At 38.3% G+C, this 18,801-nt stretch overlaps 2 protein-coding genes across 6 annotated transcripts in view; one reads left to right on the forward strand and one right to left on the reverse strand.

Annotated features, from left to right (window-relative positions):
- The window catches only part of uba7 (ubiquitin-like modifier activating enzyme 7), a 45,908-nt gene extending 43,255 nt beyond the window's left edge, over window positions 1–2,653 (reverse strand). For both annotated transcript variants that reach the window (XM_049018305.1, XM_049018304.1), the window contains exons 1-3: window positions 2,403–2,653; window positions 670–838; window positions 162–296 (exon numbers count right to left, since the gene is read on the reverse strand). In XM_049018305.1, the coding sequence (XP_048874262.1) occupies window positions 162–296; window positions 670–838; window positions 2,403–2,449 (351 nt within the window). In that variant the 5' untranslated portion in view covers window positions 2,450–2,653. The remainder of the gene's footprint in view (window positions 1–161; window positions 297–669; window positions 839–2,402) is intronic.
- LOC125745414 (macrophage-stimulating protein receptor-like) overlaps window positions 1,798–18,801 on the forward strand; it is a 31,863-nt gene continuing 14,859 nt past the window's right edge. Inside the window, exons 1-5 of one of the 4 annotated variants that reach the window (XM_049018289.1) lie at window positions 6,514–6,746; window positions 7,232–7,323; window positions 8,622–9,916; window positions 18,138–18,314; window positions 18,616–18,738. In XM_049018289.1, coding sequence (XP_048874246.1) covers window positions 8,651–9,916; window positions 18,138–18,314; window positions 18,616–18,738 — 1,566 coding nt within the window. In that variant the 5' untranslated portion in view covers window positions 6,514–6,746; window positions 7,232–7,323; window positions 8,622–8,650. Of the gene's footprint in view, window positions 1,885–6,511; window positions 6,747–7,231; window positions 7,324–8,621; window positions 9,917–18,137; window positions 18,315–18,615; window positions 18,739–18,801 lie in introns of those variants that run through there. The other 3 variants (XM_049018291.1, XM_049018292.1, XM_049018288.1) reach the window with 3 other exon arrangements.

Here is an 18,801-nt window from a genome sequence, read left to right on the forward strand (position 1 = left end):
ATATAAAAAACAACTATATACTTAAAAGCTAGCTGCAAAAAAACCAAAAAAAAAAAAAAGAAAACTATAAAAAAAAAACTCCTTAGTGATTGTGAGCAATTTTTGTTTATTTTCAGTTCCAAACAGTTTCACGAAGAATGGAGATTCCATTAATAAATTACCTGGAACTGGGTCAGAAAATCCTCAGTGAGTGGACCAGTGTAGTCGGACACTCTTACATATGAGTTGAGCTTTGACAGTTTGGGCAGTGAACACTGGGCCCTGTTCAACCCCAGACTCGATTCATTTAGATAGAACTGCAGAAAAAAGCAGGATAAAACAGGGTCGATAAGCCTGAGACAGACATAGATAATAACTATAAGGTAACGCTTCACATTAACTGCACCTTCATAATGTATTCATGGGACATTCATGTATGTTGGACAAATCAAAATTATGACATATCACATAACAGTGAAAGGTGACATACTGGTTGCTTCATGCTAAACGTAAAGTATATGGAAGCAGAAAAGGAATTGCAACTAAGAGTAAAATTATTTATATCTTGTATGATATTTGAGAGGACATGAGTAGGAATTTCCAAACCAAGATCCGGATGATCTCACTTTCTCCATTACCTCACCCTTGCCCTTACAATGCCATGCTGCATCAGGCGTTCCAGCTCATTACCTGTGAAGACAGGTCTTCCCACTCTGTGACATCCTCATCCTGAATGGTGACGGACTCGACCCCAGCCAGAATCACATTCTTGGCTATCTCCACTCCAAGCCCCCCCATCCCCGAGATGAGGACATTGGCAGATTTCATGCGACTCATTGCATCATGGCCCAGGACGTACCTTAGAAATTGCCAGTGTTGGAAAAAAATATGATTAATTTCCTGCATAGTGTGCAACGTATAGTATTGCAGTACAAAGTACTATTAGTATTCATCCATCTGACAAAGGCTTATCCACTACTATAGTGAAGTTAGAGACACTAATTTATCAAACTGCTTGTCTTTAGACTGAGTAAGGAAACCAGAAGACACTGAAGAAACCCACATTGGATGTGGAACGTGCAAATTCTAAGAACAGGGATAGGATTTTTCTCCCCCCCCCCCCCCCCCCCCCCAGCACAGAGTGGTTTCATGGTTTTCCTTATTCCTTTACAAACTCACAATGAAAGAACATATAAAAGTGAGAATGATATTACAATTCATGATTATTCCATCACAGGAGAACCAACCAAATGCTTATAATTCTTATGAAATAATTTCTGCGTTTTTACAATTACTTTAAAATAGTAAAAAATTGAAATAATAACACTGATCTGGAATGTGAAAGGTTCTGTTTTGGAATACCCTTTACCGTTACGAGCAGTGGTATGATTGTGTGCACATAGGATTACTGATGTTGTTTGTAGCTTATCGATAATTGTTCACATGTGCAGTTGAATGTACACACACATACACACAAAATGGTATTCCAGAGTTGCGTTGCCACATTTTCTATTTCTACTCGTTTTAGATGTTGATTTGCCATCACATTTTATTAAAACATTACTTGCAGCTAGAAATTTCTCCATGGGTCCTCCAAGATTGTAAGCATTAACTGAGCAACTTTCCCATCGTAACTTTTCGTTACGTTAGTAGTCATAACAGTTCAATAAGCGGTGCCTGTCTGTCAGAATCAGTCCGTCTTGTTCTGTCTGTTGGTTCCTCGTATGGCCAGCAGGTGTCGCTAGTCAGCCCATTGCGTTTTCTGTATTTCGCCAGGTTCAACCCTTTTCTCAGTCCCTATACCCCCCCCCCCCCCCCCCCCCCCAATCCCCAGAGCGCTGAGTGTGCAGCTTATAACTGTGCATCCCTAACCGCTGGCCAGCTAGCTTCAACTGTGTTGGATATGTGAGTTATCTCGTGCTCTTGTATTTCTGTATTGGGTTTTCACTCAAATTATACAACTTAATTGTCTAAACTGTCGATTTTGCTTCTAGGGTATTTAATCAATTTTGTTATCTTACCATTTATTTCTGCATGTTTTCATTCTAATTTACGCTCGTCAGAATACTACTTTCAAAAGGTCGCGAGGTGGCTTGTTTTACGTCATTAATTGTGCCCGGAAGAGCATAAAAACTATATTCGGATATAGCAGAGAACGCAGAATCAATAAAACGAAGCGTAGTTGCCCAAACGGCCTGAGAAATACTCCTTTTTTATTCTTTAATTGCTGTAATAAAAAATGTATTTAATTAGTTGTAGCTTCTCTGAACTCCCTCTGTTGATTAATAAAGATCTACTTCTACGAAACCCACATGCCTTCCAAGTTTGCACTCCCATCCACACACAATACGAATAACGAAAATACCATGCAGTAATCGATGAGCACGTATATTTTTCATATAAATTCCAGAGATACTACTTACAGCTGGCGAGAGTAAAGGCTTTCGTCAATTTCTGCATTCGCTGACATCTTCTATCTTCTTTATCAAGCTATTTAATTTGTCACTAAATGTCACCGAGGAACAACAAATGTACTGAAGGATCCGAGATTAACTACTCGAAAGTTATGAAGAAATGCCTGTCACTTTGAAACATTTAAAGGCTATAAACCTGCTTTCAGAGTGACTTCAGTAAATCGAAACCGAAAGAAACATCTCTGACTCACCACTTTTCACGGTTAAATATCCTCCTACCGATGGAAGTTATTTTTTATTTGTGTGCGTGCATCGGGGAAGGATACTTCCTCATGTTTCATTCAGAATAAGTCCCTTACAAAAGTATGGTTGTATGCATTGTCCTTACAGTAATTTTCTGTTTTGTGCATGGTACATTTACATGTAGTATGATGATATACATATAGTATGTATTCCTAGTATTTGAACAGTATTTTATTTTATACTATGGTACATTGTTCTGTGACCATAGCATTCTGTTACATTTCATGGTATTTCAAGATTCAAGATTCTTCATTTGTCACGTGCATAGTTATACAGGAACAACACGCAATGAAATATATACTAAACCGCTCTTATCTGTGCAACCGTTTAAATATTTTAAAAAGTAATGATAATAATTTAATAAAGAAGAGATAAGATATAGAAAAAAGTTAAAAAAAAAAAAAAAACTTTAAAGTATTTCCAACCTCTATTGGTACAAAAATGACAAAATTATAGATAGATAGATAAACCAACTATCAAATAAATAATTCTGCTCTTCTCCAGCAGAGGGCGATCGGCAACCATGCAGGCAACCAAATCCAAAGGGTTAAGCATAATCCAGTACAGAACAGTTGTATTAGGAAACCCCCACTGGCCCAAGAAGAGAAGGTAACTGAGTAGCTTATGACAATAAGTGTGTGTAGATCTTTCCTTGCTATTTAGAAATAGTTACTTAAAGGAAATCCATCCATCCATCCATCCACTTTCCAAACCGCTTATCCTACTGGGTCGCGGGGGGTCCGGAGCCTAATCAATGGACACGAGGCAAGTAAAATCTAACTGGAATCTAATTTAATTTTAGAACATTTTATGTTCTAAATTAATATCATTGTTGTGATTACTATGAGTCTTCTCTTACTACTCATATTTAGTTGGTATGGTGACCCCGAAAGCATGGAGCATGTCAACATTACAGTTATACAACGCAAAATCATTAAGGCGGCAGAAACACATAAAAATGACAAAAAAATAAATCAAATTTAATTTTTAAATGTAGTTTTCTTAATATGTTGTGTTCTCTTAACGTTTTGAGGTTTTCAGTACTAAAGTGCTCCGTGCTACTTAATTTTTTTTTTAATTGCTTGTAAATTTTTTTTAATTTGCTTAATTATTTTCATTGATGTTTTTGTTTTGTCTTCATGTTTTTGCAACTTCTTAATGTTTTTGCGTCGTGATAATATTGACGTGCGCTGGGATTTCAGGGCCACTGTAAGTTGGGGAAAAGGAGCAGGTGAGAATAAGAGATGGATTCATGAGCAGAAGGTATGTGAGAATCTGCCTGTGGGCAACCTCACATTCAGTGGGGGTTGAGGTGGATCCACAAGGTGTGCCAGTGTGGGACTCCAGTCTCATTGTAGTCAACTTAATGGTTCCCTGCAAGAGAGAAACCAGCACAGACCCAAATGGATGGAGGATTACAGATTGATGTGGGGTCAGCACCCTTACACATTCATGGGTCGAGCACTTACGATAGATCACGGAGAACTTTACAAAGGGTTAACAAGCACAAAAATGGGTAAAAGTTCAAAGAGTCCAGGTTCAGTGCTTGGCTGCACCTTTACAGGAAGCAGTAAAGAGGGACTCCTCCAACAGGTTAGGCTGGGTATGCTGATATATGGGGAGGTGGGATCGTAAACACAAAGACACACCCACTCACAGGGCAAGCAAGAACAGATCTGCAGAGCACTTATAATTGGGACAACTCTAACCAGGGGAAATGGTGAATATAATGTTGATGACGACAGTGGTGGTGATGATCAGTTGTGGTTCTGGCATATGTGGCCTGGGGGAAATCTCCACCAGCTGCGCAGACATGCAGTAATGCAGTCATGCAGGCGCACCATGGTACCCCTTGAAAGATGCCACCCTGGGCAGCTGGCCATCTTTCCCTTGGCAGGATATGCCCTTGATGACGATGCATGAGCAGTTTGCTATGCAATCCCAATCACATTTTCTTCTAAGGGTATTTTAATTTGACAATAACTAAATATATTGCTACTTTCCCCAAAGATATCATTGTTATTGCTGCTGCTAATTTTTTTTTCATATTAAAAAGTAATTTGATTGTTTTGGCCTCATACAATATGTGAAAAACAGATGTACGTCATTATGATACCCATGGCTGTTCTTATGCCAATTAATTTTGGCTACTAAAATATCTATGTCATTACACATTTTTTTGTTAGATTTGTGGTTATATATGACACATTCATTTATCAGTTTTAGCACTGGGTGTGTGGCCCAGCACCATACATATGTATGTATTTATATGCTTTCTCTTTTCTTTATAAGCATGTTTGGTGATGATTTGCACTGGTGATTTTTTTACCAATCAATGGAAATGAGTAAACCCTCCCTAAGTAGAACATAAACTTATGAATGTACAGCATTAGTCTTAACAATATATTACTTCAAAGAAATTTCTTAGGGACAGTCATGGACTATATTATTCTTGCAGATGTTTACATAATTTTAATCTCAGTTTTTGTGGTTGGAGAACTTTGGAAACAGCCCGTTCTAGATGTAGAACATCTAGAGGGGCCCCATGAGAACATGTCATACAGGCCTCTCAACCCAGACCAATGCAATTATGTTAAAAAATGTTTAGGGCTTCTGTCACTCAGGGGCCCTTAGAATCAGTCTAACCCCACCTGTATCCCTAATCCCCCCCCTCCCCCCACACGCCCCATTTTCTAACAGTGAGAATGCAGTGCTGTTGCACAAGAATTCTGTGGCTTAGGAGGGTGTGTCTTAACACGCAGTTTGAAAAGTAATTCTGAAGGACACATTATCTATTAGAGATTGTAAATGGTATTTTTTTTTATTAAATAGATGCCTTTATTACAAAAAATTACAAAAACTTACATGGAATATCTACACATTTTTAATTCTACCAGTTGTACAAATCAACATTTTAAGGAAGTCAGTTTCAATTACATCACACAGACATAAAAAGAATCTGAAATGTTGTGGTTTGCCAGAAACTGTTACAACTACGTTGTATGTTATTGTACTAATACACCTATAAAATGACCACCTGAATTAATCATTTATTATGTGGAATGTAATAATTTGTGTATAATATAATTAACGCATATGCCAGTGATTCTTGGAATTCCTGAGTCTTATCACGTTCATTTGAAAAATGCAACACTTCCTACTCCAATCACTGATCCTGATCTCAGTTCCTAGGTGTGTTTTGTTTACTTTCATGCTGTAATTCTACCTGGGGTTCAGCATTAACCACTAGACAACTAGTACACTGAAGGGCTGCAATGCCTGTAATGTCTGAAGAGGAGAGCATGCTTTATCTCTCCTGCCACCACCCATGAGCAAGCACTGAGAAGGGCATATTCATATCAACCTTCTTTTAAAAATCTTTCTATATGTAGGCCTACTTCCGATTAATTTTAAATGCATTAAACCGGTTTAAAATAAAGTGTTGTGTGGCATAAGCTGTAAAACAACTTGGTGTGACGTTACCATCTGGGTGTATCTAAGTGAAATTGTTTTTGAGACACATTTTGTTAAACAGAAGAATATGAGGAAAAGTTCTATTTACATTTAAGCATGCCATGTTTTAATGAAATATAAGAATTACCACGAGTGTAGCATCTCTGATTGAATATAGGCCTAGATAACAAAATATGAATCCAATATAAATTCATTCATTGCTGTTTCATTTCAATTTAATGTAAATGATCAGTTATGGTTAATATTTGAAAAACATTAACATGAACATTGCACGTTTTATTTGCCACATGTTACCTTACTTCCTTATAATAAATCGGGCGGACAGGCTGTGCCGTTATGATTACGCAATAACTCAAAGCGCGTTGAGCTCGCTCTCACGGGATGGGCGCGTGAAGCAGTGCTTCACACCGTTCGCAGGTTATCGAACCTTTTTTTCTCGTCGCAGCGCTGTAATAACTTCATGAAATAAACATAAAATAGAGAAGAAGCAGCCGAATGAGAATATCGTTTTACCGGTTTAAAATTTTTGTGGTGAAAGCATGCCAAGCCAAGGATAATGTATATGGAGGAACTCAGGTAAGCAACACGTTTGCAAACGTGTCAGCTGTCGCCTGTGTACGTTATACAGCCAGACGGGAAACGGGGATTTCAGCTGAAAATAAACAGAGCTCGTTGTTTTTTTCGACCATGTGCGGCAATTCTTTATTCAGACTTAAACTTTATTTGAACTTTTTCCTCAGAGCGGGTGTTTAAAACCCAGAGGAAACAGCCACCACATTCCTGATGTTGTTTATTACAAAATGGCTGAATGCCGAAATAGTCGTTTCGTCTCCTCAGACGTAAATTATCCTTTTATATGTGCAGAACGTTATTTTGTTCAGCATTATAGTGCTTTAGTAATGGTATTTTTGTTATTAGGATACAGTGGTTATTACCCTCTAGGATATTTCATATCTGGAATTTATTTTTCTGGCAATATAGTCCTATAATGTTAGGGGAAAAAAATCTCAATTATTAACAACTGTTAAAATGTTTACTGATTTTTTTAATGCGCATTATAGTGAACCACAGCAGTAATATCGTATGTGAAAACTCTACGGCGAAACTGTAATATGTACTGTGGGAGAGAACTGGTCTGTGGGATCATAAATTGGTAAGCTGTGCTTTACTCAGTGGCAGCTGATCTTGGTTTAAGGTTAATGTAACATTTTATTGTTACCCCTTAAAAGACACTAACACGAATAAAACAAGAACTGCTACCCCTACTATATAACCATTGTTACAACTTTAAAAAGTTATGTCTCTTTTTTGGTAGTGGGGTTATACTGCTGCAAGTAGTAATTCCGTCAGTATTCATGTTTATATTTGTAGTCATCGTTAATGCTGCTCTTACTATTGCTAATAATAGTGATTATTAACTAGGCTTACCTTGAGTTAAGCGATTATTGGCTTTTTCAGGCCAACAAAAACGTCCATCCACTCTAGATAATTATCCCCCCAAAAATCTATCTTCAGAAAGGTAATTTTAAGATGTTTAATTGTCATCAATAATTTGGTAAGGATTTTTTTCCATTATATTATCCAATATATATATTTAATCCAATATATCTCTTCTTGAGTCCCGTTTTACACATTATGTCCAACAGAGTGCCAATCTAGGCCTAGTTCTTAAAATTTTATTTGACATTTTGCCAAATTAAACTTTTAAAAAGTAGTTTTGTTCTTTTCATAAAACAGCCTCGTATAGAATAATTGCATTGATTCTCCAAAATGATTACTTTATATTTTCATCTTGAAACAATCAGTTAAATAAAGAATACACATGCTCTCAAATTCCTTGAATTACCTTTCCAAAAACCTTTACACTATGCATAAAACATATCCTTTTACTTGCAGAGGAACACTTGATCTTTATCATGAATTTTCTACATTCACTTTCTCTATGCCTGGTAAACACACAAGTATTGTTTCTGAAGGTTTTAGAAAAGTTTCCTAAACTATAGTATTTGGAAGTAATGCATGTCTTTAGGATTGCAAACTGATTTATACATCAGGACAAATGTATCTATAAATTCATGTACATGGATGTGTGTGTAAATGATCTGTACAGCTCAAGAATTTTTATTAAGTCTGTGATTAATACAAGTGTAATTACGTACCTCCTGGTCATTAAATTGCATACTCCAAACAAAACAAATATTTGTTACAAAAGATTAAGAATATAATGTTGCTCTGTTATATATTATTTTGGGATAAATGTTGAAACTGTATTTGCTTGTAGTACATTTCGTTCTACTAAGTAAAATTGTCCAGAAGGTATGTTTTTTTTTGTTAAATTCAATACCATCTTCCTCAAATACTTTTAAGACCCTGATTGTTTAGTTCTCCTCTATGCAGTGTAGGTTTTATTGTGATGTTTCAGTAATTTATTTCTCTTCATTTCGTCCATAGGGACAGTCGACCACCTTTAAGATGACCTGATGGAGCAGCCATTTCAGTTTTTCTATCTTGTGGTAATAGGTAGTAGAAAGCCATTGTGGGAAATGTTCCATAAGGTCACACTACTGGCAATATGCATCTGGACACACGCGCCCATGGCCCTGGGCCTGGATGCCTGTTCTCCATTTCACCGCTCTGCTGTGGATTTTACTGTCACTTACCCCATACTGTACTTTCAGGCACAGGGCCCCATACAGAACATTGTCATTAATGAGGATTTTAAGGATGTTTATGTGGCGTCACGCAATCGAATTGAGGCGGTGAATGCCAACCTGAGCAAGTCCTGGGAGTTGCGCACGGGCCCTGTTCGCAGCTCTGAATGTGAGATTTGTAACCTGTGTGATATTCCTCGGGATATTGATGTGTCAGAGGACACTGATAACCAAGTCTTGCTGATGGATCCACAGCCATTTCTTCCATATTTATATTCATGTGGGAGCTCTCAACATGGGGCATGTTATTTCCACGTACTTGAGCAAAGAGGGCAGCGGCCTTCTACCTCAAACTGCCTCTTTAAAAGGGAATCTAATTTTCCGGATTTCTGTCCGGATTGTGTGGCCAGTCCTCTTGGAACGAAAGTCAGCATCGTGGAGGTCGGTCAGATGTCCTACTTCTTTGTCGCAGCCACAGTTAATGAGAGCGTTGCCAAGAATTATGGCAGACAGTCTATTTCAGTGCGACGGCCACTGGCGACGGAAGATGGATTTCATATAGACGTGCCGGCACTGACTGTGCTGCCCAACCTGCGTGATTCCTACCGCATTAATTACATCTACAGCTTCGTCACAGAGGAGTTTGTCTACTTTGTGTCTGTACAGAGGGAGATACCAGATGACAAAAGCTCCCCCTTTCAGACTCGCCTTGGGCGGCTTCCGCGAAGCAACCTGGAGATGTGGATGTATCGGGAAATGGTCTTGGAGTGTAGCTTCAAGCCCAAGAGGAGAAGGAGAAGTGGGATCAATCGCGACATAATTTACAATGCGGTACAGGCGGCACATTTTGGGAAGGCGGGAAAGGAGCTGGCGAAAGAGTGGGGCATACAGGAGAAGGACGACATCTTGTATGGCGTGTTTGCAGTGACTCCTAGCACTGGCGAGCCCCGCAAGCACTCCGCTCTTTGCCTTTTCCATCTCAACAGGGTCAACAAAGACATTGATGATGGAGTGGAAGCCTGCTGCCGTAATGGCACAGAGCGCCTGTCACGGGGCCTCTGCCACTTCCAGCCTTGTATAAGTTGCCCTCATGAGGTAAGCTTCCCTTCCATATGCTTACATTGTACCACTGTGCCATGTTTTTGTGTTGGAATCTGCAGTTATTTCTAGTACAAGCAAGAATGTCAACATCCATCCTTCCATTCATTTTCTAACTGCTTATTCTGGTCAAATGGCTGGAGCCTGTCGCAGAGAGTATAGAGCACGAGACAGGGGTCCGTCCAGAATGGGGTTCCAGTCCAATGCAGCATGCATACTGACACACACAATCAGACTTCATGGGCAATTTAGAAAAATTAATTAGTCTAAATGATTTTCTACTATGAGAATAAACCGGAATATTGGGTATAAACCTACATGACACAAGGAAAACATGCCAACTCCACACACATACAGCAGAGACAGGTTCCTAACCCACAGCCCCGGAGGTATGAAGTAACTGCTATCCACAGATCCTCATGTTGTGGTGTTTTCTGTTTGCCAATATGAATGTCGATGAATGCTGAAATTAATTAATATTTCATTTATCCTAGATAAGTTAGATATGTTTTTAGTCTAGGTTTGATACAACATTTCGTCTAGCTTACTCAAAACCCTATGCAATAATTAACAAAATTCACATAGCCTGGAAAACAACTTGTATAATATAGTAGTTACTGGTTGATAACAGGCCTGCGGTCCTAAGCCCAGAAGTTATCCGTGGCGGACCTGGTTGCAAGCATGAAAACAGTAATTGGACAGGTCATCTGTTTACTGCTAGCATAGTCTGGTATATGCTTGAATGTGGTGTGATTACAATTGTTGTTATGTAAAAACAATGTGGAGATGTAGAAGGGGCTAAAAAGCAGGATGATATATAATGATACCAAACACTAAAGGCAGGAGTAGATATTTAATTATGGGCATGTAAATGAGTTATGATAAAGAGTCGGTGCAGCATACAAAACTGCGTAGCTCTGTGTGAGTGGAGTGGAGTGGATTGGGCAGGGGCACAAGGTGAGACACATGCCTGTATTTTAAAGATTCTACATTTTAACCTATTTCGCAGAAATTTTTATCCAAAACAATGCACATTTTAGAGAAAACGGGGTTAGGCAGTCCCTGCAGCTATTGGGGTTAATAGACGAGTTCTGGGACCCAATGGTGAAATCACTCTGCAAACTCTGTGAGCATCTTAACCCACTAAGGCCCACACCACCCTCAGCTGGAGCATACATTTAAAGAAGTAGGAAAACATTAACAGTTTGCCAATGGTTATTCAAGATCCCACTGATGTTAGAGAGGATAGCTTTAAATGTGCATGTCTCATTCACAGCCGGTCCATGTATTTTGCTCCCTCCTAGCTCCCAGTCAGACAGTCCACATTTTTGCTTCCTTCCAGGAAGCAAAAACGTGGACACTCTGTGGGTCCCCAAGGACCGGACTGAGAAACACTGCTTTAAACAGTATAATGCTAATACTGATTTGGACATGGAGCCTGTCTGGCTGGAGAAACTGGTGAAGATCACATGTGTGGCACAACATTAACAACACGTTGGATTCTGGAGACTGAATGCAAATAGTGGGTGGTGTGTAGCTCTGTTGATTTGGACGGCGTGATTAGCGGTTGGTTCAAATTCCTTGGTTAGCACAGTGATTTCAGAGTTGGTTCCTTGAATAAGGCCATTAACGCCAATTCCTCAAGGAACAACTGCTTCTGATACTCATTTCTCTATTGCTTAGGGCAAAGCAGCTGTTAAATAAATTGCTCATTTTCCCCATTCTTATTCCTTGAAGGTAATTTGCTATGCGTTTGTAAACCTATAAAACTAGAATATTTAACCAACATAATGAAAACAAAAATTCCCCAAAAGAAAATAGAAAAGACATGCTAGCTCATGTACATTGCGAAAACTTGTATGCTGTTTGGCCATGGATTAGTAGCGAAGTGGAACTGCTGAGGAGGAGGGGCGAGGCCTTATGGGCTGGAAGGAGCTGCATGAAACTGCCTCCAGCCGGCTGCATTAATCACTATAGGATCAGATAATGATGTTACACACCATGACGCAGTTGTAAAACCATGTCCTCCCACCCTCCCTCCCACTCATATCATTTTATTTGTGTGCTTTATGCATTTGAGAGGTTAAACATTTAACCCTGTATTCAGGTACATCAATAACTTTAATGAACATCCATCTGTCTATCCTTTCAACCTTCATCCTCAAGTCCCTGAGCGGGCCTGGAGCCTATTCCTGGTGGCATTGGGCACAAGGACTCTTTCAGTTATATAATTCCAGTGGTTCTCATTATAATTTACCTGTTTAAGCACAAAACGATTATAGATAAAACTAAACTTTAAAAACAAAAACACTTTTAAACAGTAGTATACATCACTTCATGGAAGAGTAAAATTTGTTTTATGACAATTTATTTTGTGGGATTGTGTTGCAAATTGCACTGTAGAGACATTTTTGTTATAAAGGGCTAGTTGCTTGATCACAATATTGATACTCACACACACATACACATAGGTGTGTAATTATATCTTTGTGGGGACACTCCAATCATTTCTATGGGGAAAACTCTAATCCCAACATGATGGCATTAACCCCTACCAAGCCCTAATCTTAACCATAAGTAAACAAAGAAGGTTCGAGACTTTTGTCATTTTTAGTTTTTGATTGCATTCACAGACCTGAAAAATGGTCCCCACAACATCAAAATAACAGGGCCCCACAATGTAATACAGACATAATCCGCACACACACACACACACTACAGGCTGGAAGTTTGGACCCACTCTCTGATTAAAAAAAAAAATAAACGATACACTGCTTTTTCAATCTTTTAATGCAATAAAATATTACAAAATCTTAAAACAAATGTAACTGACTGGTTTTGAAGTGTAATGTAACAATTTATTTTGCATTGTGAGTACAATGTAATGAATACGAGTGCTTTAGTATGAGTTTCATCAAAATAACAACCCTTTGCCTTTATCACAGCAACACAGATTCACAGCCTCCTTTCCAGCCATTTTTAGAAATAACTTGTGTCCAAACCCTCCCAGCACCTTTTCAAGCATGCAAACAGTTCTGTCTCATTTGTAGACGGTCTCTTTGAGCTTGTTGGTCTAACTTGTTTCACAGATGGACTTTCGTCTGTCTATATGATGGCTCCCAGTCTGGAATACTCTAGTGTTTGTGTTGTTTAGCCTACAGCAGCCTCTTTGTCTTGTTAACACCACAAAGTAAAGGTTTTCTGGCAGCTACTCGACCATGCAGTCCAGCTGCTTTTAGTCTTTGCTTGACTGTATTAAGAGATACCGATTTCCCTCTGTTCACATTAATCGCAGCCCTCAGGCTATTACAGTCATCGTCCGATTTCTTCTGTGCGTCAGAACAAAATGTTGATCTTCAGCCTTTGATGTCACTTTCCTTGCCTCAGACCGTTTCTGGTCACTGTTGCTTCCTGTCAACCTTTTTCTCTGCAAAGAGTAGGTCACTCCATGCTTAGAGACATTTAACTTCCTGGCTATTTGACGATGAGAGAACCCTTCTTTAATCAGTTTTGATTTGAGCCCTCTGTTCAATTGTTAGCTGTTCCTCTCTAGCCATTACAAGCATAAAAATAACAAATATTTATCAAAAATGTATCAGTTGTGATATAGAAGAACATTCAACAGAAGATTGAAACGAGGAGCAGACAGCACATTAAACCTCTCACAAAGTGATCTTGGACAAGGCAGACAAATGGCTGTTGTTTTATTCATTAAGACACAATCAAGAGAGACCAAGAGCAAATCAAGTTCTAACATTAGTAAATAGAATTCCAACATAAAATGAATTTCTACACATCTATGCACAGACCTGATATGTGTTTTTAAAAACCAATAGTTTCAGCGGATAAAAAAATGTTACAAGCTGTAAAATACTGAAAACCACTGAGTTACATTTGCTTGAAGTATTTCTAATATGGGCCCAAACGTCTGGACTGTAGTGTTTATATACACAGGTCACATATATGGTCTGTACTGATGACCAAAGTGAATCAATTTTTGGATGAAAGCCTGTACATTATAGGATACACATGGATTACAGGATATTACAAGCAATCGAAACCTAATCACACCAATGTTAATATGCAGTAGTGTGACTGAGAAGGGTAGGCAAAGTTATTCAAGTTTATTTATAAACCTGTGCTGGAGTAAAGATGTCTTCTAATATTCCTGCATTCATATGACCTAATATTCTGAGTGAATGGCACAAAAATATGAAGCAGTCCAGCAGTTCTGCTTTTCTGTCATTTTTGCTGTAACTTGCACCTCTGGGTATCTGGGACATTCTTGCAGTAGAAGCATGGACCATGGGAAATAGAATATTGCCTTCTGTTTCCTGTACTATTTAAGTCCACTTTCTTTGGGCACCTCAGCAGCCCAGTTGTGTGTATTTGAATTTCTTTGAATTTAGTGATTAATTGTCATTGTTGACACACCACAGCACACAACGAAATGGGTTCTCTGCATTTAACCCATATGTGACAAAGTGACATTTTTCTTGTAGTTGCTGCAAAACCAAATGTGTCTGTCCTAGTAGCAGCATACAGCTTGAACATATTGCTTCCTGCTTCCTGTGTTCCACAAATGGTCTTCCAGCTCTGTTACATAGTCCAGGTCACATGCTTTGTATGTTTGTACTGTGTTCTTCTGCATCAATACGGCCATCCTGCAAGTATACCTTTCTGTACTCTTCTGGCTCCATAGCAAAGTTTGACAGTATGCAGACCCCAAGGCCATTTCAAATAATTAATATTTGGTAGAGTATGCTGTTACTGGCTTCTTTCACATAGAAATATTTAACTTTGGAAGCATGTTGTTGGTCCAGCAGTACAAACCATAATAAAACACTACCTTTGTTTTTAGCATGCAACAGAAGTAACTAAGCAACATTAGGCACTTTGTCTGGAAGTAAGAGGTGTAGCTTTATATCCTGCAGGCTGGGATTATATGCGCTACAATCTGTGAGCTTCACTTATTGGTCCAAACATAAGTGACTTCCTGTGAACGCAAACATTAAAAAAGCAGCAATCCAAGAGGATTCTGTCATTTGATATAGACTGTAATTTGCTGTATTTTCTTGAATTTTAATTTCAGTTCAATCCTAATTTTTACTGTCACCAGATCTGTTGATTTTGAAGAAAAATTTCATAATGAATCAGATTTTCATAGCATTACATTCACCCAGCAAATCCTATTCATAGCATAACCATGTAACCTTAACAGTTAAATATCCATATTTCAATTGATTTCAGCGGTGTCATCATTTTATTTAGTAATCGTAAAATTCAAGTATTAGCAATACAATGCTTCTAAAAAAATTCATTTTACTTTTTTGGCTATTGATTCAAAAAGCAAGGTATTTCTTTTTATGAACTATTTACAAATATTTGAAAGTCTTGTCTGGGAAAAGAAGAAAAGTAATTTGAATAGACCCTTCTTTGTGGAGATACGTAGTGAATAACATGGACATGCCATCCTGATAAGCAGTTTAAAAAGGAGCAAAGTTGATAGTCTAACATTAAGTCTTGTTTCAGGTTTATTTGCAGATGAAAAGAGTACAAATTAATGATTTTCTTCTAAGAAAAGCCATAACACTCTTCCCATTTCCCCTCAAATACACTATATTGGCAAAAGTATTGGGACAGCTGTCTTTACACACAGGTGAAATTTAATGACATCCCATTCTTAATACTTAGGCTTTAATATGGAGTTGACCCACCCTTTGCAGCTATAACAGCTTCCTCTTTTATGGGAAGGCTGTCCACAAGGTTTATGGGAATATTTCACTATTCTTCCAGGAGAGTATTTGTGAGGTCAGGCACTAATGTTCCCATAAACCAAGCGTTGTTTAAATGCCACAGTGTACCTGAGTATTGTTGCTGACCATGTCCATCCCTTTATGATCACAGTGTACCTGAGTATTGTTGTTGACCATGTCCATCCCTTTATGATCACGGTGTTCCTGAGTATTGTTGCTGACCATGTCCATCCCTTTATGATCACGGTGTACCTGAGTATTTCTGCTGATCATGTCCATCCCTTTATGATCACAGTGTACCCAGCTTCTAATGCCTACTTCTAGTAGGATTTATCACCATGTCACAAAGACTTGTTTCTTGAACATGAGTTCATTATACTCAAATGGCCTCCCCAGTCCCCATATCTCAATCCAATAGAGCACCTATGAGATGTGATGGAACGAGAAATTTTGCATCATGAAGGTGCAGCCAACAAATCTTGAGCAACTGCCTGATGCTGTCATGTCACCATTGACCAAAGTCTCTGAGAAATGTTTCAAGCACCTTGTTGACTTTATTCCACAAACAATTTAAGACAGTTCTGAAGGCAAAGGGGGGTTCAATCTAGTACTAGCAAAGTGTACCTAATAAAGTGGCAAGTGAATGTATAATTCATGTAGAAAGCAGTCAACAATAATCAATATTAATACTACTCACACATGCAGTCCACACAAAGTTATCACCTCAAGCGTGCAGCAGAAAATGAAAAAATGGGTTACAACAGTTAGGTACTTAGTTACACTACAGACAGATTTGGAAGTAAGTAATACTTAAGGCAGAAAGAAATTTCTACAAACCCCATGTAATAAAAGGAAATAATTTAGAAATAAATTTTTTATTTTATGTCTTGCTCTTGTGCTCTTTATTGTAAGAAGAGCCAATTATATCCCACATTTCACTCAGTTTTTGAGCTCCACATTATTGTTTTGCTTTATTCATTTTTAGCTATTTTACACTAAGCCAAACTGTCTGTCACTTAGCCACGTAATACTCACGGTTGTGTTGTTGTTATAACTACACTTATCTTGGGGTTGCACGACCTTTGTAAAGTCAACAGTTATGTTGTGAACGTCATGTGGACATGCACTAATTGCTGATGACGTCATTAATAAAGCCACAGGAGATGGGAATGCTTTGCAACAAGAGACAGTCTGCATTCTCAAACCTTGTGCGTTTGCATATGCTGACAAGAGACAGCTCATACACATACCTTTTACGTGGAACAGAAACAAGTAGAACTAAAAAAAGATTGTAACCCAGCAAAATATTATGCAACATTGGACAGTGTGCTACAACTTCCATTTAAGTGCGGAAGAAGAAAGACTGATATTTCGGTATAAACTCTTGGGCAGGAAAACAAAACTCATGTAAGATCTAGCCTCAACCTGTGCCTCGCTGTTTGGCACCTTTCCACCAAAGTTCAGGAACCTGGTTCCTTGTTCTGACTTCCTGGGCCATTTCAACTTGTAGCTCTTGACCATTTTCATGTGTTGCCTTCCCACTTCACAACAGGAACAGAACCTTTATGGTAAATAAGCACATAAATTCATATACTCTAGAAACAACGGTGGATAATGAACTTGTTTTGTTAATTATTTTAGTTATTGTCAGTTATTGGAGAAGTAGATCGCAATCAAAATGGGAGGCAGCCTTTTATTTATTTTTTATTGATACGACCCACAACATCTTTATTAATAATTTATAATTAAATCTGGCCAACAGATCATACTTTTGTTTTCCACAAAGTAAAATAATTTCTAACATTGCCACTAATAAGTGCTGGAAAGTAAAAAGGTATTCATTAATGCAGTAAATGTAATTCAGGTACAAAAATAATTCCACATGGTCAGTTTTTGCTCCACTTCATCTGTGTATTTTCCTTGCACTTCCATGTAACTGGTATTTTCTGAGGCGTCCCTGTTGTTAGTGCCATAATTGCATCATCAGTGACTATTCAATGTCTAGCTTAAAGCTTAATTGCAGAGCAGCAAAGTCAACTCTTTGACTGGTCGACTAATCTGTAAAACCCCTACAAGTATCATGCAGGTGTAGCTCTATACAGGCCTTCTTAGGGCCTCAGCCCTTGAGTAGCTGCCCTGTTTGCTCTACTCCCCCTCCTACGTCATTGAATTTGAACTGGACCCAATCTGATAAATTTTATAAGACCAAGTTATAAATATCTTATTTCTTAACACCGGTAGTGGCTTATAATCAGTTAATATTTAACAGAGCCTTCATTTCCATCTCATTGAATAGCAGCTTTAGAGTTAATGTTTTTAATGGAAACAAGAGCCATAAGCTTGGAATTTGGCTGCATGTAGTATATTATAAAATCTATATAGCAGGCCTATACAAAATGGCTGATGGGTACTGCTGCTTTTGGTTTTGGAATGTTGATTATATTTTGCTCTCATTTCTCAAGAATATGGAGAATATTGCTACCTGTAAGGAAAAACCCACACTGGTGGCTAAACCATACATCAGAGTGGACTTCTTTGACAGTAAGATGCAAGGTGTCCTCTTCACGTCTTTGCTGGTTACTATCATTGATGACAAGACTGTGGCACATATTGGAACCAGTGATGGACGCCTGCTTCAGGTACAGCTCAGACATGCTGGTGATGAGCACCCAAACAAGCAGTTTCTTATTTTCAATAACAGACCTTATTTTGAACAGAATTTCAAGTCTTTTTGACTGCTGGAACGCCATGTACTCAATTAGTCTCTAGTTTCAAAGAATTAAGAATTCTGGTACATCTTTTGAAACATGCCTAATCATTATAAACACTCTCCTCCCACATTTATTATTCATGTGGGATTTTCTTTAACTTTGCCACTATTGTTGCAATTCTGTAATGGCAGGATATGCTTTTGAACTATTTGAGTCTCTTGTTTCTCAGGTTGTCCTAAGAAGATCAAATCCTATTGTCTTTGCTAATTACTCTTTGGTAGACAACCAGAAAGTGTCTCCAATAGCCACTGTTTTTTCAGAAGAGTCCCTTCTCTTTGTGGTTGGAAACAAGGTACTGTAACCTGGATTAGCTGTGAACAACTTTATATAACTAATACCATCCTTTTGTCATTAA

Source organism: Brienomyrus brachyistius, chromosome 6 (genome assembly GCF_023856365.1).
Source record: "Brienomyrus brachyistius isolate T26 chromosome 6, BBRACH_0.4, whole genome shotgun sequence".
NCBI classification, from domain to species: Eukaryota; Metazoa; Chordata; class Actinopteri; order Osteoglossiformes; family Mormyridae; genus Brienomyrus; species Brienomyrus brachyistius.